At 40.5% G+C, this 27,541-nt stretch overlaps 1 protein-coding gene and 1 non-coding gene across 2 annotated transcripts in view; one reads left to right on the top strand and one right to left on the bottom strand.

Annotated features, from left to right (window-relative positions):
- The first annotated feature begins 2,150 nt into the window (after nucleotides 1–2,150).
- The window catches only part of MEGF9 (multiple EGF like domains 9), an 84,591-nt gene continuing 59,200 nt past the window's right edge, over nucleotides 2,151–27,541 (top strand). Inside the window, exon 1 of the mRNA XM_074330934.1 lies at nucleotides 2,151–2,926. Coding sequence (XP_074187035.1) covers nucleotides 2,338–2,926 — 589 coding nt within the window. The 5' untranslated portion in view covers nucleotides 2,151–2,337. The remainder of the gene's footprint in view (nucleotides 2,927–27,541) is intronic.
- LOC141571435 (U6atac minor spliceosomal RNA) lies at nucleotides 16,259–16,389 on the bottom strand. The gene has a single exon (XR_012496178.1). It is a non-coding gene; the product is annotated as a U6atac minor spliceosomal RNA (small nuclear RNA).

Below are 27,541 nucleotides of genomic sequence, written 5' to 3'. Positions count from 1 at the left end.
GGTGCAAGGTTTCCTCCAAGGTCATACAGCTGGCAGAGTCATGACCCAGATCTGTCTGACTAAAGATACAAGCTCTTCTTATGGCACCACAGGATTTCTTTTCAGTTTAATTCAATTTAATCGGCATGGGTTAGCACGCACATGTATTACCCCTGCTATGAACTGAAAACAGAGGAGCCTAGTAGTAGGTGGATGCATGCCTATGAGAAATGATAAAGCCATGTGGGCAGTTCAATTTATCCTGTTGTATATCTTTCTAAAAGCCACCTTAATCCTTTTAGGAAGAGGCGGGGAGAGATAGATTGATAGATCAGGATTTTAATCAATGAATAAACAAAGAGCAGTGGGACAATGGGGCAGAGATTAATTTCTACTCAGAGATCCAGGAAAGTCTTAGAAGATATGGTATTTTGGTTGGGTTTTGAAGGTGAGGAAGAATCAGCAAGAGAATATTGGGAAGGAGCATGACCTATTCAATCCCTTCCCAAGAGAGGCAAAAACAGAATCTTGATTTGTGCTTGCCAAATATTGGGCTAAAACCAGAATACTCACACATCTCTCTCATTTTGCCTGGCCACCCACTTCATACGTAGACCTACCAAGACACACCCATAGATACTCACCAGTGCAAAAACCCACAGAAAATATATATAAAACACACACCAGTACACATGTAGATACTTAAAACACATAATATACACAGATTCTAGCTCCCACATTCATAAACTCACACACATACATATGATACCCATTCATACAGACCCACAAAGATATTTATGCTTCCATACACAAGCATGTACATATCCTCTCCCCACTCATTACTCCTGCATGTAAATACATGCATTTTTTCATGAACATGTACACAGGTTCACACGGAAACCTCATCCTGCCGCTCTGGTTGGAGGCCAGGGACTAATGGGAAGCCATGCAGAAATATCACATAGCGGATGGCCAGGAATGGGTTGGCGGTGGGGCTGGGATTAAGCCCTGTCAGATGACAAACCCGCCCCGCCTGGCTCGGTCTGAAAGCTGCTGAGTCGAGGATGCAGCGCCTGAGCAAGCTCTGCATCCTGGTCGGATGGTGCGAGGCTGCGCTCCAGAATTCCAGCCTCATACAGGGGTTAGTGTCACCCAGGGTCAAGCTGTGCTATCAGACCCACCCCAATCCCTGCAATAGGCCAGCGGCTCTGGGGACGACAGGGCTGTGGCACGGGGCTTGTCTTAATACAGTCCCCTGAGAGTAGTTAGCGTTAATAAGAATTTACTGCGGGCCAGGCACTGGACTAAGCCCTTTCAATACGTAATTCTCACAACAGCTTTGGGGGTGGGGGACAGTCTGGGTGAGAGTGGGTTACGTGTGTAACGTCCTCATTTTAGAGGTGAAAAACTGCGCTCAGGCCACAAAACCACACAGCAAGAGACAAGAAGCTGAGGTTCCACCCGCTCGGTCCTCTTTTCAGCGGGGTTTCGGGTAAGGTGTGCATGTGAGCCTGTCTCCCCAACGCAGGAAGTTTGCACCTTCCGCTCCTGACGGGTCTCTAGCCCGCTTGTACTGCCTGGCACAGCGCCTGGGCCACAGCAGGTCCCTGGTGAAGGCGTGGGTCTTGGTTCAATAAGGCCCTCAGCAAACGCCTCAGTTTCCCCATCTCTGAAATGGGAATGGCAGCGCAGACCTCGCAGGGCCGAGAGCAGGCTTTCTCGGGCAGCTGAGGCAATGCTGAGCTCTATAGCCTCGCTGCTGCCGCCCTCGCCCATCGCAGGGGTTCCAACCCAGTCCCCACCCGGGTGCGGCGCCGGCGCCCCATTGTTCAAGAGGGCGGGGAAGCTCCCGCGAGCGGATTCCCCGCCCGGGTCGCGCTCGCTGCCCAATGGATCAGACGAGTTGGCCCGGCGTCTGCCGCGCGGGGCGCGTCCTTTGTCTGCTCCGCGGCACCCGGTGCCCGAGGCCCGCGCCCCGCTCCTTGGGCAGACAAAGCCGGGGCTGCTGCAAGCCCGAACGGCTAGAGCCGGGCTCGCACCACCCTCCTCCCACCTTAGCACCGCCCCCTCCCTTCGACGCCCTCTGATTGGCCCGCGAAGCTACAAAGAGGCCAGGGAGCTGGTGGGTCACGTGGGCTAGCGTGGCCTCGCATTAGGCGGACGAGGCTGCCAATCGGAGAGGGCGGGCTGTCCGCGCACGGCCGTGTCGCTCCCTCCGCGCTGGGGCCCGCCCGCGGGGCCGGCCGCCTGTCAGAGGGAGGTGGCGATGGTGCGCTCGGTGGCGGTGGCGGTGGCGGCGGCTTCCCTGGTCCGAGTGCAGGGAGGAGAAGATGACTGACCGGCCGGCTGACTGAATGAATGAATGGCGGAGCCGAGCGCGCCATGAAGAGCCTGCCAAGCCTGGGCGGCCTCGCCCTGTTGTGCTGCGCCGCCGCTGCAGCCGCCGCCGCCTCAGCAACCTCCGCGAGGAATGTCACCGGTGGCCCTGGGGCCGCAGGGCAGGTGGACGCGTCGCCGGACCCGAGGGTGGGGGGCGAGCCCACTCACCCTTTCTCTACGGCAACGGCTCCCACGGCCCAGACCCCGAAGACCGGACCCCCGCGCGCGACTGTCCACCGACCCCTTACTGCGTCCTCTTCAGCCCCGTCTCCGGAGACCACCCCTCCTCGGGCGCCGGCCGGACCTGCTGTGACCACCTTTCAGGCGCCTCTCGGCCCCTCGGCGACCACTCATCCCGCGGTGGGACGCACTCCGACCACCACTCGGGCGACGGCCAGACCCGCGCCCACCACCCTCCCGGCGACCACTGGCCCGGCGCCGACCACCCCTTTGGCGACCACCGTCCCGGCGCCCGCCACTCCGCTGACCCCGACCCGCGTTCTCCCCCGCAGCAGCAGCGTCCCGCCCACCCCACCTGCCACCGAGGTCCCCACTCCTCCGCCCCCAGGTGAGTCCCAGCGCTGCCTCGCCTGGCACAGCCCTCCCCGGAGGCCCCCCATCCTTACCCAGCCACGGGCCTCGAGGGCTGGGCTCTGCACTGGAATAGACCATGTCTTGCCCCAAAGGCTCCCCAGATTTCGACTCCCACGGGGGAGTCCCAGCTCCAGCTAGCCTGCCTCCCCACCCCCAATCTGGAAAGTCTTTTGTCCCCCCTGGGCTGTGCTTCCTCGGGAGGGGGAGATTTGCTGGGTGGAAGGCATCGCACCTCCTTCCAAACAGGGCTTTCTGGCTTTTGTCAAAGACCCAGCGTGGGCACAAACTTTTGGGTTCTGTTCGCTCACCCTGCCTCCCCTCCTGGGTTATTTGGGGGAAGTTGGAAAGCCAGCACAGTACCTCCCTCACCCAGTGGGTCAAAGCTGACTATTAGAAGGGATTCCTCCCAAAGCTCCAGTTTCCTGTTCATTTCTCCTTGTTTATGTAAATATCAGATGTGCATGTGACAGGTGGAAGGGATATTCAGAGGATTTTGTTTACAAACAGGAGTACAGACCACTTGAGCCCCCCGCCCCCCAAAAAAGAGACATTGTACTGTGTTTTCCCTGCAAATAAGTGGATTCAGTAGGTCATTTGGGACAGGTGTGTATCTAGGTTGAGCACATTTATAAATTAGGTTAAATCCCTTCCTTTGCACCATTCCTCCTCCCCCCCATTACAAGGTCAGTATGTTTGGACAAATACACAGTTTAAGTAGGGATGCCCATTTTTTCTCTTAAGCTAGAATGTTCAATTTTGCTGATACTGATAAATGCCAATTTCTGTTTGAGAGCGTGTAGAAAATAAGACAACTGCTATTCTCTCTCCCTTTCGATCTAAAATGGGGCTGGAACTAAATAAATAAAAAACTTACCTTGTCAAGACGTTGGACAAGAGTTTCTGAATTCCTTTGCTTTGAGTTGGGGTGGAGGTTAGTCCATACCATTTGACTGCATGTATTTATGTTAATGGATCTCTGACCTAATTCTTAGGCTCAGTGATTTACTGTGGAGTCAGGTATGGACTTTGGACTATAATTGAATTTGCAGAGTTTTCCCACATGATTATTAGTCTTAATACAGTCTTGAATCTTGGGTTGGAGCTTAGCATTGACTTAAGTAGGAATGCAGATTATTCACTCACAAAAAGCTAAGTTTGAGTCTCTTTTAGCTTCAAGGAATGTATTAACTAGCTGGATTTTGACTGTAACCTTTTTTGGCCTTCGTATGGAGAGATTGACATATTACCGACAGACAGGAAGCATAGTGGTTGAGAGTCTGAACTCTAGTCCTGCCCCTTATTAACTGTAATCTTGGGCAGGTCACTTAACCTTTCTTCATCTGTGAATTGAAGATAATCATAGGATTGCTGTGAAGATTAAATAAGTTAATACATTTGGAGTGCTTAGAAACAGTTCCTGGTACAGAGTAAGCGCCGTGTGTGTGTGTGTGTGTGTGTGTGTGTGTGTGTGTGTGTGTGTGTGTTAGCTATCCTTATGACTAGGCTTTGTTTTTGTGGGATTAGAAAGCATTTGAAGAACCTAGTAGGACCTTGTGGTGATTTCTATTTGTTTTAGTAAAATATAACAGAAAAAGGATGAATTAGGTGTTCTAGAATTTGCCGCACACAGTAGCATTTAAGTAGCAAGATCACTTATTTGGAAGGTTAGTATATGATAAATAAGTCTGTAATTGATGTTATTTTACTTTTATTATTTTTCTGTTGTTATTTTTAAATCACAAAGGAGCCATTGCTTGCAAAAACAAAACAAAAGAAACAAACAAACAAAAACCCCAAACAATCAGAAGTCTACCAAGGGAAAAGTGAAAGTCACTCCTTTACTGCCTCCTGGTTCCAGTCAGTCCCTAGAGGTTACTACTGTTAACAGTTTGATTCTTTTCAGACATTTTTCTGGATATAGATGAACACACACACAGGGTTTTTAAAAACAGTTTTTACAAACTCAAATTGCAATAATTCTATATTCACTTAACTATGTATCATAAACTTTTTTTTTCTATGTTAGTACCTAATGTCGACCTTTTTTTTTTTTTAACAGTTGCAGTTTCATTGTAAGGATGTATCATAATTTATTTAACCAGTCCCTTATTTATGGACACTTAGATTGCTTCTGGTCTTCACTTTAAAAAGCACATAAAAGAATGTGTTCTTGTTAAGGCCATCACGTATATATTCTCTAAAACTTTGGCTGGAGTTTTGTAGACTCCAAATCAATTTTAAATGAAGTAAAGCTGGCTTGATTAATATTTTCCATATGAACTGTTCAAGGGTTTTCATGGACTACCACATACCTATGGTCTTTGGGTGACAGAAGTTTTAGGAGGATGCCCCACTTCGCTAACTCTGTTTTAAATTTTCCATAGTTTGTACTTCTCTGTGAATTCACTGTGGATTGCCTGTGTCTAGTTCTAAGCAGCTGAACTGAGTGGGCATAATCATAGGCAATTTTAGATTTATAGTGATATATAATGAAGTGTGGCCTTTTTATCTGAGCATGGGTTCTAGTTTACTTCAAACAGTAAGCACATCTCTCTGGCCCAAGGAAAACTTCCACCTGAATTTGAGATACCTAGTTTGGCTTGCGATGTTGGATTCTCTGGCATTTGGGGAGATGGTTGTATAGGGTGTTTTATTTGAGTGCTCTCCTAAGGACTGCTTGCCATTGATAATATGTTATTGTATGGGTCTTCTAGCTGCTCTTTGAATTAATAGGAATTTCTTTTTTTGTTTTTTTTTAATTAAAGTTTGTGGGGGTGACAATTGTTAGTAAAGTTACATAGATTTCAGGTGTACCATTCTGTAATACATTATCTGTATCTCACATTGTGTGCTCACCCCCCAGAGTCAGTTCTCTTCATAGGAATTTCTTTCATGGAGGTCTAGCTGAGCACTTTTGCCTGCCCCTCAATTACGGCTCTCTTTTATTTACAGGGACACTGATCGCAAACTGAAACTAATTGCCCAGCAAGCAGGCACTTTCCTCCCACAGGCCTGGCAAAACGTTTAACTGATTGGTTGACTGGGTAGGACATTTTAAGAAGGGTGAAGGGTGGGGCTGTGATACTAGAGAATAATAATTATCAGCAGTAAGAGACTGAGGTGATGACAAATGTTTGATTATTAAAATTATGGGCCTTTAATACATCTATTGGACAGACCTAGGACAGTTACTGTCTGTTGCTAAGGTTCTAGTGCAGACGCAAGACAAAAGGGGTCCTGGCACTTTGTCTGTCTGATTGTGGCAGCCAAGATTGAACGGGGGATACAGCAGAAAAAGAAATGGACCTTTTGGGCTAGATGGGGCTTTAGAAGCCATTACCTCCTACATGGCTCTACATTTTAAGAAATACTTCTAGGTGTGGCTGAAATATTTCTCTCTGTAGTTAACACAGACTGGTTCTGGTTCTGTCTGCTCTCTGTGCTATGACAATTCTTTAGGGATTTGGGGACAGTGATCACGTTCCCTCTGAGCCTGGGCTAAATAACTTCTGCTCCCTCAACTGTTCTTTATGTGACATGGTTTCAAATTCCCTCACTATCCTGGTCACCCCTCTTCTGGACTTTTTCAGTCTTTCCGTGTCTCTCCCAAAATGTGGAACACAGGGCTGACAAAATACTCCAGGTGTGCTCTGACTAGCTGTAGTAGAGAGGACAGTTACCTCGTTCTTTCTGGGGGCTACACTACTGTTGATGTAGCTGCTCCTTATCAGAATGGCTTTTTTGGCAGCCACATTATTACGTTATTGACTCATTGAGTCCATTAAGATAGCTAAGTCTTTTTTTTTTTTTAAAACATGTGCTAGATAAGTCTTCTTTCACTCCGGACTTGGAAATTCTTGTTATTTTCTAAAGTATAAGCTGAGAGATTTGCCAAACATGTAAGATTTATTGTGTTTGTTTCAAGTCATCCTTTGAGATCCCAAGTCTGTCGGTCTGTCAGTGTACCGCACCCAGTTTGTTCACATTCACCTACAGGGTGTTCTATAGACAGAGTCTATAAAGACAAGTCAGAGCAGGTTGTTCTTACCTCATAGGGGAGAGTCCATTTATGGATGTTAAGCAGTTTGGGAGGAAAGGAATAGTTTGGATGAGCTCTCAAGGGTCTCTTCCAGCTCTAAAGTTCTGTGATGATTTGGTATGCGTGATTCAGGGGCCATGAATGCCCCCACAAAGAGCCTTAATCATTATTTGTGATATAAATTAAGAGAACAGGCTTTGTTTAAGCAATCCTTAGAATTTCGAGTTTGAAAAATCTGACTGCTATGACATGTACATAAAATATTACAAATACATTTTTTTTTTTGAAAGGAACATTCTGGGAATGTTCTCCGAAGGTAATGTAGGTCCATAATCTTATCCACAAACTGTGGGGCTGGATGTGTTTCAGTATTTAGAATTTTTCAGATTTTAGGAAGTTAGTAAATATATTCCAGTGAAGTCTGGGGCGGCATCCTATAATCAAACACATAAAAATATCTGCAGCAAAGTGTGTGTGTGTGTGTGTGTGTGTGTGTGTGTGTATTATGGTAAATAAAAGACTATAAATAACCTTGTGTTTGTTCAGGTCACGTTTGGCCGCCAAGTAAGTTATAGAAAAAATTTTGGTTTTTGGATCTTTTGGTATTTAGCATCAGATCTGAGGGATTGCGGACCACTGTAATAGTAATCGCAAACACATACACCGTGTTTCCCTGAAAATAAGACCTAGCCAGACCATTAGCTCTAATGTGTCTTTTGGAGCAAAAATTAATACAAGACCCGGTCTTATTTTAATATAATATAAGACCGGGTCTTACATAAGACCGAGTATAATATAATATAATATAGTACCAGGTATAATGTAATATAATACCGGGTCTTATATTAATTTTTGCTCCAAAAGATGCATTAGAGCTGATGGTCCGGTTAGGTCTTATTTTTGGGGAAACACAGTAGTATGTACTGTGTTCCAGGCAATTTTCTAAAGTGCTTTGAATATATATGAACTTTTTATCCTCGCAACAGTTATGTATAATCAGTTTATTATTATCCTCATTTTATAGATAAGGAAACTGAAGCTCAGAGCAGCCCAGCTGTGGCAGAGCCTGGCTTCAAACCCTGTAGTTCTTGTTCCAGAATCTCTATTATTGGCATTTAATGAAGTAGTTGCATAGTAGAGAAGAGAAGGAAACCATTTTGCTAAAAGTATTGGTTCTTGGATACTAATCTGAAAAGATTTCTACTGTTCTTTGGCATTTATTCCCTTCATTCTATTGTGTATTATTCATTCACCTCTTCAAATTTTCTGTTTCACAATGTTTTACAACTGTGATTTGAAATTATAACTCTAATTCTGCCTTTGATATGGTTCTAATATGGTCTGTAATAGAGAAAAATTTGACTGTAGTCTTTTTAAGTCCTGGCCCAGGGACTTCTCAAATTCACTATATCTTATTCCTGGTGTTGTCAAGTGCCTAGCTTTCTGTAGCAATTCCTTAGTCTGATTAGTTTCTGGAACAGCATAGTTAAATTCTAGAACATTAGTTTCAAATCTTTTGATTTATGTCCCCAGGAAGCCTTCTGGCTAACTGAAAATTTACACATTGAAATGATCTGACTAGGTCTTTTTATCTTGATTTTTTTAAAAGACCCATAAAATTAAAGTGCGTATTACTTTTCATCTTAGCATTCCTAAACATGTATATATTAACTCCCAGACGTGCTGGCACCCTTATGAAAAGAATGGAAGAAAAGTATCATGGTGCTGTTTTTTTCTAATGGGTAAATTGTGGGTAGAGAAATTATTGCTCTAGGGCACTTAATCAGAAGAGAAAAGAAATATAAGATCTTGTTTGGCTGAAAGACAGTGTTAGATGATATTTTTAGTTATAAATAGCTTTAATATGCTTTTTGCCTTGATCTTGATTTTTTGTTTGTCTTCCTTAGATATGATATAAAAATCTTTATTACTCAAATTGAGATTATGCTACAGGCACCTCTTCTGTGGTCACTTCGTCTTTTTTCAAGAATACATTTTGGTTTATCTGTTTTTCACTAGAAACCCAGATACCCTAATTACACTGGTAAACTTTAAAGGGAGATTTAAGAAAATTATGATGAAAAGATAAAGATTATGTCTGGATACATTCGTATTTGGATCACAGTAAAGGTTTACTCACAATAAGTATCCTTTTAGATGTGATAAATTTGTGTCAAACTCATCCCTCTGGTAATGCCACTGTTGCACAGATAATTATTATTGTCAGGAGAAATCTTTCCCTATTACTTTTTCTTCATCAGAGAGAATCTTTCTTCTGTTCCCCTTGCTCATTTTTTTTTTTTTCACTTTAAACTCCTGTATGTTCCTCTCATTCTTGTCTCTTATTCTTAGCCTCATCCATTCTTTCAAGTTCTTTAAGGAACCAAATTATTCTCTCTACTTAACAATTTACCACTTTGTCCTCCTTCAGAGACTCCTCAAAGCCCAGTTCTTCCAAGACGTCTTTCTAGAGGAACAAAAGGTCCTTGAAGGTGTCCTGGTAACAGGGTGCATGGGGCTGAACACTTTACACTCAGAACAAAACCTGTCTTTCTCTGGGACTTTGACTTTTTTCCTTTGAATTTGTTTTCAGTCTATTTAATTTAGATTATTAAGCTCCCTTGATAAGAATATGTCATCATTTATACAACATTCACGACATGCTATTACTGTAATTCTCTCTTTCTGAAAAAAGTGAGAGAAAAGATTTTGTTTTTGCTCTGGATCCTTCTTTATTGCCCAGCTTTTTTTTTTTTTTTTTCTTTTCCCTTCTCCTGAAGAAAAATACAGAAAAAACTGTCATAACAGAAGTTATTTGTCTCAAAAAAAAAAGAGTACTTTGAATAAGCGGCAAATTTCTGTTTCTATATATGAATTACATGAGCTGGGTTTTTTTGGGGGGTAGGTGGATTGGGGCTGCATACCAGTATAAAAGAGTTAATTTAGTTGAGAAACAAATGTTTGATCTTTTGAATGACAGAATTTCCCCTGTAGAAATCTAATTAAAGTTAATAGTGAACAGAGTGCTTCTAATAATTAACAACTATGCAGTGTTTTATGGTTTCTAAGGTACGCTTAGAATCTCCAAGACTGACATCCATAATTTCTGGATATTATATGAATGAATAAAGGCTTAGCTTCTGTCCTCTGTTGGTACTTTTATTGGTGAATATTGACAAAATCTTTATAGGGTTTTGGTGGGTTTCACATTTGATATTTTGTATTTCACACTGTTGTCTTTTAAGTTTATTTTTTTAAATGTCAATCTATGACTGGTTTGCTACCCATATTTACAGGATGAGAAAATGGTATTTGGAGAAGAGGATTGCTTCCTTCCTATTTTCTAGGCACCATGTTGGGTTGAATGTTATGGAAGGAGCCCAGTAGTAATTGAAAGTAAATGGTGATGGAGATAACAAAGGGGAACTAGGTGAACTGCAGAACTTGACTGGGAGGGCACGTGAGAAAAACCTCATTTCTTCAGACTGAAATAAGATTTACTTATTTGCTAGTATAGGAATCTGTTTGAAATTATCTTAACGTACTCTTCCAGTTGTATCGCCTCATATCAGTGTCAGTAGCAAAGAGAAGTGGTACTTTCTCATGTCTCATTTCTAATCTAATGTTTAATACTTCGATAGGCAAGGTAATTAATATTAATTGAACACATATTGCATGCCTAGTTCCTTACCAGGATTTTTTAAAAACATATATCATGTTATTTAATTCTTAAACAATGCAGTAGTTAAATATTTTCATCCTTACTTTATGGATGGCAAACACTCAGATTCAGGAATGTGAAGTAGCTTGCTCAAACCGCCCAGGTTTATAAAGTCCATAAGGGCAGGGACTTCTGTTTGTTTTGTTCACAATTGTATCCCCAGTGTCCAGGCCAAAATAGATTCTCAATAAATATTTGATGATTGAATGAGTGAAGAAGAGTGAATGGTTTGTAGCTGTAGTACAACTGCAGTGTATTCTTAAGGAAAATAATTTAATCACATGACCTTGTTTCTTAGGTTAGAGGTGACCTTTTCTCTTTTTCCTCTTTACTACTTAGGGCAAGGGAAGTTCTTTGAGATCTAGCAAATTACATTCATTATTCTTTTTTTTTTGTTATATAACTTTGTCCTTTCTTTTTTTCTCAGTTAAAGGAAGAACAGCAATAACAAATGAACATCTGATGACTTTTGTAGAAAGCGTAGCTACGTTGAAAAAGCTGAGCACTTGTCTGTAAGACATGAGACTCTAAGTTCATCGTTGTTTTACCAGTTCTGTGATCTTAGACAGGAAATTTCATCTGAGAGCGTTAGACTAGCTTTATGGTTTTTAAACTGTATTATTTGGGCACCTTGGGTTCCTCAGGTGTGTTTGGGAACCTGTATAGGGAATATGGAGGCCAAATGGGTCTACTTCTGGGTCCTCCACCCCCAACCCACATCCCCACATCACACTTTAATCGACTGCATTTTCATCTGGTTTATATACTGAGTTTCTTTTGGTAAAGACTTTTGAAATAGGAATTCTTCTACTCTAAAATCCTATGATAAAGAAATTATGGTAATCTGTGAACTATTCGGGTGTTAAAATGCTTATATTACGTTTAGTAACAATATACATAGGAGGAGAGAAATATACCAAATGTTAAATGGCTGAAGCTAAATAATGGGATTATGGATCATTTTAATTACCTTCATTGTGTTTTTCTGAATTTTCCAAAATTTTTAAATTAATATATCCAATTTTAATTTTATAGTCATAAAAATAAATGAATAAAATGAAAACAATAAATAAAAACTTGTGATAAACTTGGTAAGCCTTTACTTATATGGGATCGTTAGGTGATATTACCCATGGCCACTTCTCTATAATTTCTGCCACTGATTCAGCAATTTTGATTTGCATCAGAGATATTTACCTAATCTCAGTGAGTTGTGGTTCTGAAGAAAGGAGATTGCTGAAGACAATGCCCAAGAAAGGAAATTTTCTTGAGGCCTGACAAATCTTAAACATATGGGAGGATGACATAGCTAAGATTTGGTACCATTAGGAGAGGTTTAACTAAGATCTTAGAAGAGACTAAAACAGAGCTGGTTCTGTCTAGGGAATTTAAAGCATGCGCTGAAAAATTAAAGTAGTTTATTGAAATAGATCTTGTTTAAATTGTGCAAAATTTGAATTCATGGCATTCTTCACAGCCTTTACCAATTGAAGATCTTTGATTAGTTCTTCCTTTAAAGATACAGAACTCTGAAAAGTTTGGTTTCAGTCTGTCCATATGTTTTGCAATTAGATCAGATGGGATTGCTTTTATACTGGTAATATAACAGCTGTTCTATATGATATCCTTGCCAGAAAGACAGCTAGGCTCTGAGGGAAGGGGAAATTTATTCAATTGGAAAACGGAATGTATTCTGACTAGTCACAGGGAAAATGATAAGGAGTAGGAATGTTTTCAGCCTGGCTGGGGAATGTTAAATAACCTTTATTTACTAAAGTTTAGACTCTTTAGATAACTGATTTTGGAAACCTTTGTTTCAATCTTGCATGCTTCCTAGAAACTGGCATATTACCAGGGATCTTATTAAATTTTTATTATTTTAAAAATCAAGTGCTTTTACTTTATGTATGTGAGCAAAAAAAAAAAAGAAAAAGAGGTTAGGAGTAGCATTGTTAACTGTAAGGAGAACATATTATTTATGACCATTTCAATTTTGGAAATGGTTTTCAAAGGTGAAATTCCTTTAAAAATATACTATTAGGTTTGTGCAAAAGTAATTGTTTTAAAAGATTAAAAACAATTGCAAGAACTGCAATTACTTTTGCACCAACCTAATACTGTGTTTCCCCCAAAATAAGATCGGGTCTTATATTAATTTTTGCTCCAAAAGACGTATTAGGGCTTATGTTCAGGGGATGTCATCCTGAAAAATCATGCTACGGCTTATGTTCCAGTTAGGTCTTATTTTCGGGGAAACACGGTAGGAAAAGCTTAGATGTTGGCCTCTGAAGGAAATTGGATGAACTGAGTAGCTTTCAGGTTCTCTTCAGTCTTGTCTATCATTTTGTAGGGAGGTAGTGGTAGTTTGGGGAGGGTTAACGGAGATTATGGCGAATAAGAGGGGGTGCTTGGTATTCCAACATATTTATCCTCTTTTATTGTTTATTGAGGCTTGATTAGAGGAATGCATTGGTATTTTTCTGCTGTAGTTTTCTCATTTGGCTTCATAGTCATTAAAATCCGTGTATCCATTCTATATGAACTAACTCCATTAACCACGTGGCCCCACCATCCATTGATGTGTGGGTTAATGAATAGTTATAAAGCGTAGCAAAAACACAAAGCAATCTAGCTGTTGGGTATTATTATACTGAATTGTTGGTATATTGCCTGCAAACCTACCCTGTTCAACTGGTTTTAGTTTTTAAGTTAGTTTGTTGCTTCAACTTGTCCACAAAGGCAGAGCTGAATGGTCCAGCTAATCAGTGGAATTGCAGCCAGAAGAACTATATTCCCTCTTTATTCCCATTCACTTTGTGAGTTCTTGAGCACATTTTTAAAAATGTCTCTGTGACGTAGTTTCTCTAACTGTGAAATGAAGCCTATTACTTCTAGCCTCCCAAGGTTTTTGAGAAGTTACATGTATAAATTATGGTAGACTTTTGTCAAACACAAAGGCTTTAAAGAATTCAAACAGTTTTGTGGTATTCTTTCCTGATTACATGGTTTATATAACTTACAATGTAATGTGAACAAGATAGCGTTTGATTAAACACAACAAAGAAGTAAACACATGCATTTACAGGTGGCTTCTCTATGCAAAAATATTTTTATGCTATTTTGCAGTTAACATGTATAGTTTATAGACAGTTATGTTATGGTATTTTCCAAAGGTTTGGGATCCTTCAATATTATTTTTCTTCCTGTACTACCTTGAGAAAATAAAATAATCCTTATCTCATATAAAACTCTTAAAATAAATAAGTTGTGCTTTTATAGATCTTTCTTCTCTCTTTTTTATTAGTTTCAGGTGTACAAAACAATGCAATGGTTAGACATTTCATCCCTCACAAAGTGATAACCCCTCCTCCCCCAATCTATTGCCCCTCTGACATTGTATATATCTATTACAATTCTATTGACTCTATTCCCTGTGCTATATTCCATATCCCGTGACTATATACATATTAAATTATAGTTGACATGCAATATTGTTCAGCTTCAGGTATACAGTGCAGTGGTCAAGCATCTAAACCATCCATAACGTGGTCTCCCTAATAAGACAAGTGCCCATCTGACACCTTACGAAATCTTTACATTATTGATTATATTCCCCAAACTGTCTTTCATGTCTCCTTGGCATTATTATAGTTACCAATTTATGCTGTCTGATCCCTTCCCCTTCTCCCTCATCCCCACCCCCCTCCTTTCTAGCAACCATCGTTTTTCCTCTAATCTCTGAGACTATTTCTATTTAATATTATTTTTAGTTGCTCTCTTTAGAGTGGATTATACTTAATCTTTTTTATGATTATAAAGAAATACATATTCATTTTAGAAAATATAAAGAAATGTAAAGACCAAAAAAGGAACCCAAAGATAACTAAAGTTAACATTTTAGTGGTAACTACAGGATTTCTTTTTTCACATCAATACTTATTATTTCCCCCTCCCTACCATTGAGATAATTCTGTTTCGATGTAGTGCTTTGAAATACACGATGTGATACATAGATGATGTATTACAGAATTGTAATACATCTGAAACCTGTGTAACTTTACCAACCGTTGTCACCCCAATAAACGTTAATTAAAAAAAAATTGGTCTTTGACATAATATATTTCAAATATTTTAACATTGTGAAACAGGACACTTTTTAAATGAAATTGAAAGTAGTTCTATTGGTGCTATTACTATAATTTAAATGATCAAACTCTGAGTGCTTATTATGTTCAAGTTACTAGTATATTAGGTGCCTCCTAATAGTTACAGAGAAAAACTATACCATAAAGCCTTTTAGTCACTGACTGAGTTTAATGTTTCATTACTGCATACATTGCTCCATTTCTCACAGCAATAAATGAGGTCACTTATTTCTTATGAAAACAGAGGTGTGGATTGGATTTAGCACTCTTCTGAAGTCAAGTACATGACAGATCAAAATTGGGAAAAAATCGCCACATTTAAATTATTTGTCATGTCACCAAAAAGACCATAAATCTATTTTGAATAGAGATCTCAGACTCCATACGATGTTTTACCTGAGACTTGGTACTCTTTGGCAGAACCAAACCAGTGACTATTTTTCTTGTGTCTGTTCCAGAACAAGCATGCTTTTTCTTGGGTTCAAGTGGGCCCTGAAAACCCAAAACAGTATGGAACCAAGCCAGGCATTTAGTGTTTTCAATTTTGTGACGAGAGAGGTCAAGGTGCCCATCTGCCCAGCTCCTGCATTGCCAGAAAAGGCCTGGGTGCTGCGCTAAAGAATATACTAAACATACAGAATATGACTCTGGCCTTCAGGAAACTGTTATCTGCCTTACCCAGTGATCTCTGTTCTCTGAGATTTGTGAAGAAAAGGCTATAACTTTTAAATCAGAGCAATAGTGAACCATAGTGTTATTAAGAGAGGCTTAAATTATTAATGCATGTAAAACACTTCAGAACTGCTTAATAATCAGCGCATAGTAAATACTCAGAATTAGCTATCATTATTATTAATAGTTGTTATTACCTATTCACGGTGTTTGCAAAACAGCAGAGAAAACTTTATGAATTCTAGATTAATAAATTTACCAGCTTCCTCAACACAATCCGTGCACTGGTGCATTGGTAACCAGGAAGCCTTGCACGTTGTCACAGGTCATTGTTTTCTAACAGGTGGTTCTGAGGTACAGAGCAGGATCAATATGCTCGGCCATATCCTGTCCTGTCAGAGGGGTCCAGGTCAAGCCTGAATTATCCTATAAGACTCATTGCATGTACAACAGTGACAGTCCTGCTCAGAACTGGACTCAATGGAAGCTATTTTCTTTTCTCAGAAATTTTTAATTCAAGTATGGTTGATGTATGGTATTATATTGGTTATAGTAGTTTCAGGTGTACAAGGTAGTGATTCGACATTTTTATACCTTACAATGTGAACACCCCACTAATTCTAGTAATCACCTGTCACTGTGAAAACGTATCACTATATTATTATGTTCCCCTTCCCTTTTCCACGCATACCCCACCCCCCACCCTTCTGGTAACCACCCCTTTGGTCTCAAAAACAACGGTCAGAGGCCACGAAGTAGGTGGCAGTGCCTTAACTGTTGGTTCTGCACGTTGTCAGGCCCGCGAGTCTCTTCCATCCTTGTCAAGGGGAGTGCTCAACTTCTCTCCTTTCATACAACACTGGAAGGCATTTTCAAAAAGCAAATACAGAGATAGGACTCCAGGAATCCCTGAAACAGCCATTGTCCATTTCTGGCAGATGTATACTCCTCTGGGATCTTTTGTAGGTATCACACTTGAACCACAAATGAGCCAGTAAAGTGAAAGTAAGACTGGCCTATAGGAAGTCATGACCGCTCAATTTTACATTGGTTACACATTGATATTTTTGAAAGCCTGCCCAAGACAACATGCAGATCCACAGTGCAAGGCATGTAATCTCCCTGGGCTTCTATACCATCAGCTGTAACCTGAGTATCATCGGACCAACCTAATAGGGTTCTTAAGTGTTGACCTAGAATCCAAACCCAGCTCTGTCTGGCTTACAAGTCTGTGCTCTTTTTTCCTTTTGACTGAACTGTGCTGCGTTGCCAAAGCAGATGGGACTAGCAGAAAATGAAATAAAGCAGGCGGTGGTTACAGAGCACATTTTGGGTTCTGTTTTTATCACTTTCCTTAGCCGCCCCCAGCAAGCCCATACATTGTCCTTCTCAGCACTCGCTCTGAATTACGCAGTGACTTAGGTTGGATTTCAATAGCTACTGTGAAAATCAAAATCAGATCCAAGTGTTTCTCAGAGGTGGCTATGGCTGTGTAGTGGAGGTGGGGAGAGGAGATAATGGTGCAGATTAGACGAGAGTAACAGGTAGACGACCATGATAAATGTAAGCAGAACTGAACAGTACCTAGGAGGCAGTGTACTCAGCGCTGGAAGGATTGGTGCTGACAGAGCCCATGTAATGCTTATTAGCATTTGGCAAGAAATCGCACACGCAGCAAAATGGTAGTATTGATTGTTCTTGCCTTGGCCATAAAACCTTTCATCTTTATCTTAATATGGACTCGAGAGCAAGATGCTGGTGTGCAAGAATATGTTGTAAAAAGTCACAGGCGATGTTTAATGGTATCAAAGTCATAGAGGAACCTCAGACTTGCAGATGTAATTCTCAGTCTGCCAGTCACCCGAGGATGCACTCCCCCTGCCCATTTTGTAAACTTCCCTCGTCACTCAAAGGTTCGTTGTCTCTCAGATCAAAGGAGAAACTATTATTTTAAGTACAGACCCAGCTACTTCTGATCCAATTGCAAACCATATTGACAGAAGACATACACAATTTTGGAGGATTTGTGTTGACATAATTAAATAGCTTCAGATTATATGGTATCAGGACTGGACAGTAACATCTGCAAGTGTACACGTGCAGTGGTCGGGTTGAATTATACAACTATAGCTGTGAAGACTACATGTACAATGCAAAACCTGGTCATATTCTCCTAGTTAATAATTTAAGATGATAATTATACTTCAGTATAATTCTCCGATTTAGTCACATACGTGATTCCAGCCCATAATGCTTAAGTTTCTTAATATGACTTAAAATGTCTCCATAATCTGACTCTGTAATCATTTCCTACTACCCCTCTCCTTATGCTCTAAACTCCAGCAGAATCAAATTGCTTGTATTGCCCCCCCAAAATACTATGCTTACTATTATTAATGAAGCAATCATCTGTGTCAGATACTAAGAGCTTTAAATGAATTATCATGACCTTGTTTAATTTTCAAGGAACCTAATAAGAAATATGTGTTATCCGCACTTTACTAAGCAGAAATTGAGGCTTTGGGAGTTTACACTGAGCAAGGCCTCATAGCTGGTCAAATGTAGACCCTTGATTCAAATTCAGGTCTGTCTAGCCTCACAGCCTCCTCTCTGAATCCCTAAGCAACTGGCCTCCAGTTGCTTTGCTTATGCTGTTCCCTCTGCCTGGAGTGCTCTTCTGTTCAGTTTTAATAAGGGCCTTAATTGTAAGCCACAGAAACCAATGCCTGTTTATTTAATCAGAAATGGAATTTTTAAAAGGATATAGAAGCATTCACAGGATCTCCGGGGGAACCAAATTCAGGACATGGTGCTAGAGATGATGGCCAGTTGTGTCAAAGAGAGGTTCACTGGACATGCCACCAGTGAGCGTCAGAGACAATAGCGTGCACTACCAACACGGCAAACACTGGGTACTGGCTGCCATAACAACTCTGCTGCCACTTGTCATACTGCGGTCCTCTTCCCCTCTGCCAGCAGAACCTCACGCTCATTCCTTTGAGTCATTAGTTGTTCTTCACAAGCCAGGTGAGGATGCATGTGACAGCCAGAGCCTCAGTCACTTGCCCGTGCCCTGGATGCGGGGGAAGCAGGAAAAGACACAATCTGGCACTCTGAACTTGTGTGGTGGGATAGCAAGGCTTCTAAGATTGAGAATTCCCCCAAATAGGAAGGAATTCTGAAATAGCAGGAAATTAGACGATGATGCGAGGCTGCCAGAAAGAATGACAGATGCCTACCACCTCCCTTTCTTTCACCTGACAAACTTACTGTGCTTGGAAAATATCCATGCAGCCTTCTCTATTATTGTACCTTGTGTATTCTAATATTACTGTACACCTTCTGTTTTTTGATGACTTGCTTTTTAAGGTTCTTGTTTTAAGTATTATTGGTTTCTGTAACTGACTCATCGGTACCTTGTTCTCAAGTAGCTTATTGGCTCTGTCTCACTGATGTGTGTACCCTTTAGCATCTACCTAGGAGAGTGTCCAGCACAGAGTGAGTACTCAGTAAATAGCTGCCCTGAGTCGAGGCATACGTCCTGCCCCCTCTACATATGTCCTCCCCCTCCACCACCACTAGAATGTAAGTTCCATAAGGGCAGGGATTTTTGTCTCTGTCTCTCCTCTTTTTTATAACCACAGTATCCCCAGCACCTAGATTAATTCCTAGCATGTAGTAGGACCTCAGTATTTATTGAATAAATGTATTCTCCTAAATGGTAAATTATCTATCTCTGAGAATGACACTGTCAAAAAGATCTTTGATTGTGAATGGCAGATTCAAAGCACTATATAATACTTTCCAACTAGACCACATACGACAGGAGGCCAGAAACTGCCTTGCTCATTTCTGATTATCTCTTCCTCCTACCCAGGAGCATAACCAGAAAAGGGCAATTTGGAGTTCTTTCCCAGACGTAACCACTCTAGTCACTAGCCACAAAAATGGCCTCAAGTCCCATACCTGTTGACGTCAAACTTTTTTGTGTTCCCTTTTGTGTAACCAGCTATATCCTGAGATTATATCTATCCTGAGAAGAAAAGGCTGTTGGGTAAATTGTCTTGTATTCTGTTTTAAAAAGTATAATAACCTAGGGCAGTAGCATTTTACTTTGAAGAAATGAGGAAATGAAGGCCCATGATTGTGAAATTATTTGTACAAAGGCAGTGGAGTAGCAGAGATGTACTACAGATCAGAGTTCTGTAGCTTTTAAAGGTTAGCTTTTTGGAGGGAGCACAAGCACAATTATCAAGCTGGAAGAGAACTTGTGTTCATGCTAACTAAAGAATTATTATTAGTGATAACTACTATCTCTGGAGCCAGACTGCCTAGATTTGAATCTTTTTCCCAACCACTTACTAGCTGTGTGACCTTGGACTGTGCCTTAATTTTCTCATCTGTAAAATGGGCATAATAAGAGCATCTACCTCCCAGGGTTATTATTAGGATTAAATGATAACATGTGTGAAGTACTGAGAATGCCTGGCATAAATAGACTGTCTAAATGTTAGCTGTTCTTTGTATTATTATATTTTGAATACCTATTTACTTTCAACTACTTCTAATCTTTTTGGTTCTTCACTACCTCTAATCCTTTCAATTCTGAATTAGTAGTGTTACCCTGTTTTACACAGAACCTGAGACTGCGATGAAGGTAAATTGTTTACCCAATTGTTACGTAGCTGGGAAGTACTAGTTACTTGAGACTCAAACCCAAATCTGTCTTACTTTTGAAGCTCTTTCTAGCATAGCAAATTAACATGCTAAAAGTAGATTGAGTTTAATGTGCTTTATTATATCCTTTTAACCTGTTGTTAATTTTAATACATCTTTTCCTCCTTGACACCTTCACTCTCTTTTCTAATTTGTAGTCACTATTTTTCTGTCTATTCCATAGATCTGTTTACCACCCTCATTGGCTTTCCTCTTGATTCTTTGGATTTGTAGTAGAATGTATGCACTTGACCTGAAAGACCAAAGCGTATCCTTCCATACTACTATAACTGTCCATTTTAATTTCACTTTCATTTTTTTGTTAGCCTAATTGATCTGTACAGTGGATTGGTTTCCAGAAGAGAAGACTTAGCTATCTGTCATAGATAAGTAATTTTATACATTAGCTAGGATGGCACTTAAATGCAAATTGCATAATTCCATAAACTTAGGGCCATTTCAGTTAGTGTGAAAGATGACACACAAGTTTGTCAGAAATAGACAATCTCAAATAATGATATTGAGTTGCTACAGAAACTTTGCAACTTAGTACTTTTGTGTTTATTAATCATTATTTAACTTGTGCGTAAATCTTCTGTTGAGAAATTCCAAATGGACTCCAGACAATTATTGCAAAAAACAAAAAGTTTACTTAAACTTACTGTTTTAGAGAATTATTTTTCTTAGCATATGGTCTTTCATGTTAACAACAAGTCTTTTAACAGTTTCTCAGACAGTAAGGATTTCTCTTTGCTGTATTTATTTTAGTTGATAATCTCCCATAATAGACCACTCATTTAGAAGTACACACTCTTACAATCAGTGATTAAATAGTTTTCAGGGACTAAAGCCACACATGTCAGGAAGCTATTACTTTGTATTTCCTTATTGCTTAACCAATCTTTTTGCTTTTTCTTCTTCTCTCTCTCTCTTTTTTTTTAACCAGACAAGATTTCAGATCCTCTTTTCCCCTGATATTTTATTATCTTGCCATGTTCAAGCTGGCCTTCAACTGTGTTTCACTAAGATGGTTCACTTTGTATTCATTTTTACTTAAGTAATAGGGAAAAGGGGATGCTTTTGTCAATAAGTTTGCACTGGGCTTTCCATCTTGAATTAAGCGTCCTTTATTTGTTTATCAGATCTTTGTTAATCACTTGCTGTGTACCTCGTGCCAGGCTAGAGAGATGCTGCATAGACAGATAAGATATGGTTTCTGTCCTTGAGAACGTAGTGGAGGACACAGAAAATCAGACTAGAGAATAAGTTCCATCCCAGTGGAGCGCACGTACTGCAAGAACAGAGAGGAGACTCCTCAGCCACACTTCTGGGGAGTGTGTGAGGGACGATGTCAGAGAAGGCTTTTGGGAGGAAGTTTTCTCTGAGCTGAGCTTTAAGGTGGAGGAGGGAGACTCGGACACTCTGGGAAAAGGAAGTAGCATGTGAAAAAGTGCGGAGGGAGGAAACGCATACGGACTGTTCAGGGAGCTGAAGCCCTGAGTGCCCTGAGCAGGGGAGGAGAGGACATGTGAGGGTAAAGCAGGGAACGGTGGACCTTAAAGCTGGAATGCTCAGCAGTTGTGAGATAACGAGGTACGTTGTATGTCATGCTCAGAAGTTTATTCTAAAAGCAATGAAGAAGTATGAGCCCTAAAGGGACATGGTAAGGTTTGTGTTTTAGACCAATCTGGAAATTTCAGTGAACTCCTGAAAGAGTAAATGAACCCCAGCAAAGATAATTAGAGGCCACTGACTGTCTCTCTAAATTTTTCCCAGCAATAATTTTGGATTAAAGGGCTTACATGCTAAGATAATGTAATAATAGGAGAGGGACATGAATTAGTTTTCTGTCCTCTCTTATTAAGCAAACATTTGAAACCTATTTTGCTTGTTGGTATAATGCATAGACTTGACAAATAAAGCCAGCAATTAGTGCTGGACCTCTTAATGGATCTGCTGTTAGACTGAAGAAATCCCAGCGCCTCCTGTGTGCTGGGTGCTGGGCCAGGAGCTGAGGACGGAATGGGGAGTGACAGGTATTTACGGTCTGACGAAGAACAGACTTGCATGCGAATGCTTTAGGATGCTTACGTATTGGATTCCCTTACATACATTTTTCCTTTCCATCCTTCCCTCAGACCTTCAAAGTATGGATGAAGAAACCAAGGATAAGAGGTTTCCGCCCCCCACCTCAACTTTCTTGTGATTTAATTGACTATAGCACTGTGTAAGTTTAAGATGTACGGTGTGATGATTTGATACACATATAGTATATTGCAAAATGTTAACATAGCCTTCACATGACATAGTTACCATTTTGTTGTTGCTATGGTGAGAATATTAAAGCTGTACTGAGAGGTGTTGAATTTAGTCAAGGTCATGTAATAATGAGTGGTAACTAGCTCTAATTCAATATTATTTGATCTACTACCTAACTTCAAATTTTTTCCATTCTCCCCCCACCATATATACTGCTTCCCCTGACAAGGCCATGGATGTATATTTTTCGAGCCGAAAGTAGTTTTCTTCTTCTCTTTTCTGAATTCTTTCCAACACTACCCAAACCAGTAGTGTTGAGCCTTGAAGCGCCCAGTCATTGGTGGTTAGAAGAACAGACTCTAAAGTCACATCGTCTGGACTCAGATCCTAGCTCCATCTCTCACCTCTCGAGTCTGTCAGCCCACTTCATAGTGTCGTGAGGACTGTTACGAGATAATGTTGCTAAGGCACTTAAAACAGTGAAAGCAGAGGGAAAGAATTCGAAGTCAGATGCCTTAACCATTAGGCCCCGTGGTCTCGCCGTAGAATTAAAAAAATCTTAGTTGTTAAAATCGTCTTTGCAATAGCATTTCATCTGTTTTCCAGACGTTAAGGAAATTTTGTTAAAATGCATTCAAACCATCCTACCTTATTCAAGTTAATCTTGGTGAAGAGCTTTTGCCTAGCATGCCTATTTGAAATCTAACCTCTTGTTCAGGGGATCAGTGAATGACCTTGCAATCACAAACAAAAACCTAAGAAAATATGCCTGTGAAACTACCATAAATACACTTAAAAACTTTTATATTATGGAAAAATTTGAAAATATACAAAGGTTAACAGAATAGTGCCATGACCTCTCTTATACCTATCAACCGCCTGGACAACCATCCAGGCCAGCCCTGCCTCACCCGTACCCCCAGGCAGCTACCTTGCTGCTGCATTAGTTTGAAATAAATTCGAGACATTTTATCATTTTGTCTATGAATATTTCAGAATGTATTTCTAAAATCTAATGCTTCTTTTATTTTTCTTAAATAGCTGTAATGCTGTTAGCATACCTAAGCAAAAAAAAAAAAAAAAAAGGAAAAAAAAGAACAACAATTTCTTAGTATCATCAAATGTAGAGTCAGCAAAATGCTTTCTTTATGACGGGGGGAAATAGCTTCTTTTTTTAAAGTAAATATAGAGACTTGATTGATCAGCTTTGAAGAGAGGTAATGAAAATTGGTAGCTTTCTTGTTGTTTCTGACATTGCTAACTACTTTAGACAGCCCAACTGAGGATGAAAACTAGCAGTAGAAGGACTCCTTGAATTGTTTGGGTAGGATTGGTTACAGATTATCGTCCAGTTTTCACTTGGGAGTAAACTGACTCAAAGAAATGATTTTTTCAGTGGGCATATTAACTGCAAACAACTTGTGCTGAAATTTGTCATTTGAACCACATTTATTCCATTAATATTTATTGAGTTCAAGAAACTTACTGTTTATGTCTTTTTAAATGTCTGTGACCTATATTGTTTTTACAACAAGGACATTCTTCTCCTTGACCACCTAATTTCTCCCATCTTTGGTTGCCTTAAAATTTTAAAGTACTTCCCTCCTCCTCTGTTCTATCCTAATTGTTAGCTGTACAGTGACGGCATAGGGCTAGTACAGGGGACGCTGTGGTCTCCAGCAGAGGGTCAGTTGCTGCTATGAAAACAACTCAGGCAAATGGTCTATTGCTAGTGGAACTTTTCGTTGTAAAAAGTTCTTTTTCAAATCCCAGGATGTTGGTTGCTTGGTCACTGAAGAGTCTGTACCACCATTCACTAGCACCCGGGGTGTCTGACAGACCTGGCTAGGAATGTACCGCTCATATTGAAGGAGGAAAAAGGATAGAGAAGCTGCCTCAAACATTGCATCACCCTAGTGAAACATTCTACCTCTGATACGTAGTTAGTACCAAACATTAGTCTTTTAGAATGTACCCTAACGTACAAAGAATTTTCATCTTGAGTGGTTCCACCTTTGACTGCAGCACATACTTTTTTAATATATGATTGACGTGCACAGTATGACTTCTAGAGGGCATTGCTAAAACCTGATAGCCTTCCTGGTCTCTGCTGGTGAGTCACATTGTTTTAATGTGTCAGTCTCGTGCTGTCAACAAAATACCCCAGTGTATCAACCTTTTTTATTACCGTTTACAAATTTTTAAGCCCTTGGACCATTCATAATTTCCCCAAAGTTTTGTATACTGTCCACTGAACACTCAGCAGAAATGCCAGCGCTGATGAAGTAAGTTCAGTTGTATATCTGGAATGTTTATGCCCCTGGGCTTTCCAACTGAGGGAGCTGGGCTTGGACTCCTACTGTGGAAAGTATCTGAGTGGGCAGCCTCGTGCCACATTGCCCTCATTGTCGGTCTGTGTTTATTCAGCTGAAAAGCTGTTCTTACCCATGAGCCTCAAAGTTTCAGAAGCTGTTAAAATGGGTAGAAACATTGTTTTGGGAAGGGAAAGGATGAAAATTGTTGTCAGATATTGACATGATGTATAATGAAGGTGCTCTTGTACGGACAACATGATGACGTTAGGTGGTTGGAAAGCACAACTCGGATCACGTTTTTTATGGGCCTGTTCTATTAGGGTCTTTGATTTTATACAATTGCCTTACCTTCCAGATAAGAGACATTGGTAATTCACTGATGCATATGATTTGTTTTTGCTATAATCGAAAACCAACTTTTAAGGACATGAGTATATATCATCCAGCCCAGGTAACGATCCGTTTCCGGTGGTCTTAGTGACAGGCACATGCTCTTGGCAGACTCCTAAGGGGTCTCTCTGCCTTAATTGTTTCCCAGTCCATTCTTACCCTGCAGTCAGAGAGATCTTCCTGAAATGGAGATCTGATCGTGTCATTCTCTCCTGTAAAATTCTTCCATGGCTCTCCCATTGCCCCTAAGAAAGCCCTTCACCTGTCACCACTCCCGTCTCCTGTTCTGTGCTGGAGCCACAGTGCACCCCACTCAGTTCCCTGTGGCACAAGGCTCTGTCTCACCTCCCCATCATCACACATGCCACCTCCTCACATTTGGCGCGTTCTTCCCTGCTGCTCTTTGCTTGACCAAATTTCCTTATTCGTTGTGTCTCTGTGTAAAATTCTTCCTCTGGAAAGTCTTCATGAGGTGTTTGTCCCTTCGCAAACACACATACCATGTTTTGCCATAACATTGTGTGCATATTTCCATTTTAGTTCTTAGCACATGTGCTGCTGCTTTGTTTGTCTCTTGCTCTAAGACTGTAAGCTGTATATGGACAGGGACCATGTCTTTCTTCCACCTTGTTGGGTCTCCAGCATCTAGACGTTATACCACCCATTTTTTGGTATAGTACTAATTTGTTGAATGATTGAATTAATGTTCATATGTTTGGCCAAGAGTCTTTTCTCCGGTAATCTAAGAGAAAACATAGAGTTCTCTGTTTCCATGTTCTTGATGTTTTTTTCCCCATCTTCTAGTCGTATTCATTCAGTCATTTATTTATTCATTCAATTATCCAAAAGAACATTCCTTGGAGCCTTTTAAACCTCCCTATCTGCCTGGAAGTATGTGTGAAGAACATGTAAAAGAAAAACTCTTGCATCTACTTACCATAGGCTTCCGTTGTATGTCCCACCTAAACTTGCACGCACACACATGCGCGCGTGCGTGTGCACGGCCCCTCCTCTTCCCCATCTCGTTTCCCTTCCCTGTATTGCTTTTCCTCTTTACCGTGTAACTATTTCCTAACATACTAGATATTTAACAAAAGTTTCTAATTGTACGTCTCCCCACTGCTGACATGTCAGAGGCATGAGGGCATGAATTTGGGTGTATTCCATTTCCTGCTACATCCCCAGCACCTTGGCAGTGTCTGGCACAGAGTAAGCCAGTATATATTTGCCAAGTGAATGAATAAATCCATGCCCTTGGCTGTGCGTCTTGTGTGTTTTTACCCTTCTGCTTCCAGCACTGTGCAGTTCGTTTTCTTTTCTGTTTTTCATTTTTCAGACTTTACCTGTAATCCTATTTTGAGGCCATCATCTTGGCTGCCCCAGGCAAAGATACTATTTACCCGTCTTATTGCTTCAGGTAACCATCATGCAGTTTAAATCTGACTTCTACATTGTCTAACCTTGTTTGGAGCCCAAAGAGCCGTGTAGGCATGTGTTGGGGAGGGGTGAGGACGCATCCAGAAATAAGTCAGATGTAAAACCTGTTCTTCTATAACCGACGTCGGACAAGTAGATAAATACAGTACAAGGTTCAGTAGGATAATATTTACTAATGAGAAATGTTAATGAGAAGAAACTAATGTCTTGTAAAAATTATGAAATATATCAACTTACAGAAAAGTACAGAAAGTAATGTAGTGAGCATTCGCTGTATACCTACCTCTCACCTTCGTAATATCTGAATTTTCTCCTACATTTGCCTTGGATTTTTTTTTTTTGAAATTAAGTATTAGATATGATTAAAGCTTCAAGTGTTCCTCCTTTATCCCATTTCCTTTTTTCCCTACTCAGATGTAACCACTTTCCTGAATCTAGTCCCATGCATTTAAAAATGTTCCCATTGGGGCAGCCAGTTAGCTCAGTTGGTTAGAGCGTGATGCTCTTAAAAGCAAGGTTGCTGGTTCGATCCCCACATGGGCCAGTGTAAGCTGCGTCCTCCACAGCTAGATTGAAACAACTACTTGACTTAGAGCTGATGGGTCCTGGAAAAACACACTTAAAATAAATAAAAGTTTTAAAAATAAATAAAAATAAAAATGTTCCCATTAAACAAAATTCCTCCTTTCCCCCTCCCCAACCCAATCCCTGGTAATTACCATTCTACTCTCCGTTTCTCTGAATTTGACTACTTTAGATACCTCATATGAGTGGGATCATGTACTATTTGTCTTTTTGTCACTGGCCGATTTCATTTAACATAATGACTTTAAGCTTCATCCATGTTGTAGCATGTGACAGGATTTCCTTGCTTTTTAAGGCTGAATGATATTCC

The sequence above is a fragment of the Rhinolophus sinicus genome, linkage group LG04 (genome assembly GCF_036562045.2).
Source record: "Rhinolophus sinicus isolate RSC01 linkage group LG04, ASM3656204v1, whole genome shotgun sequence".
NCBI classification, from domain to species: Eukaryota; Metazoa; Chordata; class Mammalia; order Chiroptera; family Rhinolophidae; genus Rhinolophus; species Rhinolophus sinicus.
Note: the sequence above shows the minus strand (reverse complement) of the source record. Positions and strands in the feature narration are given on the sequence as shown.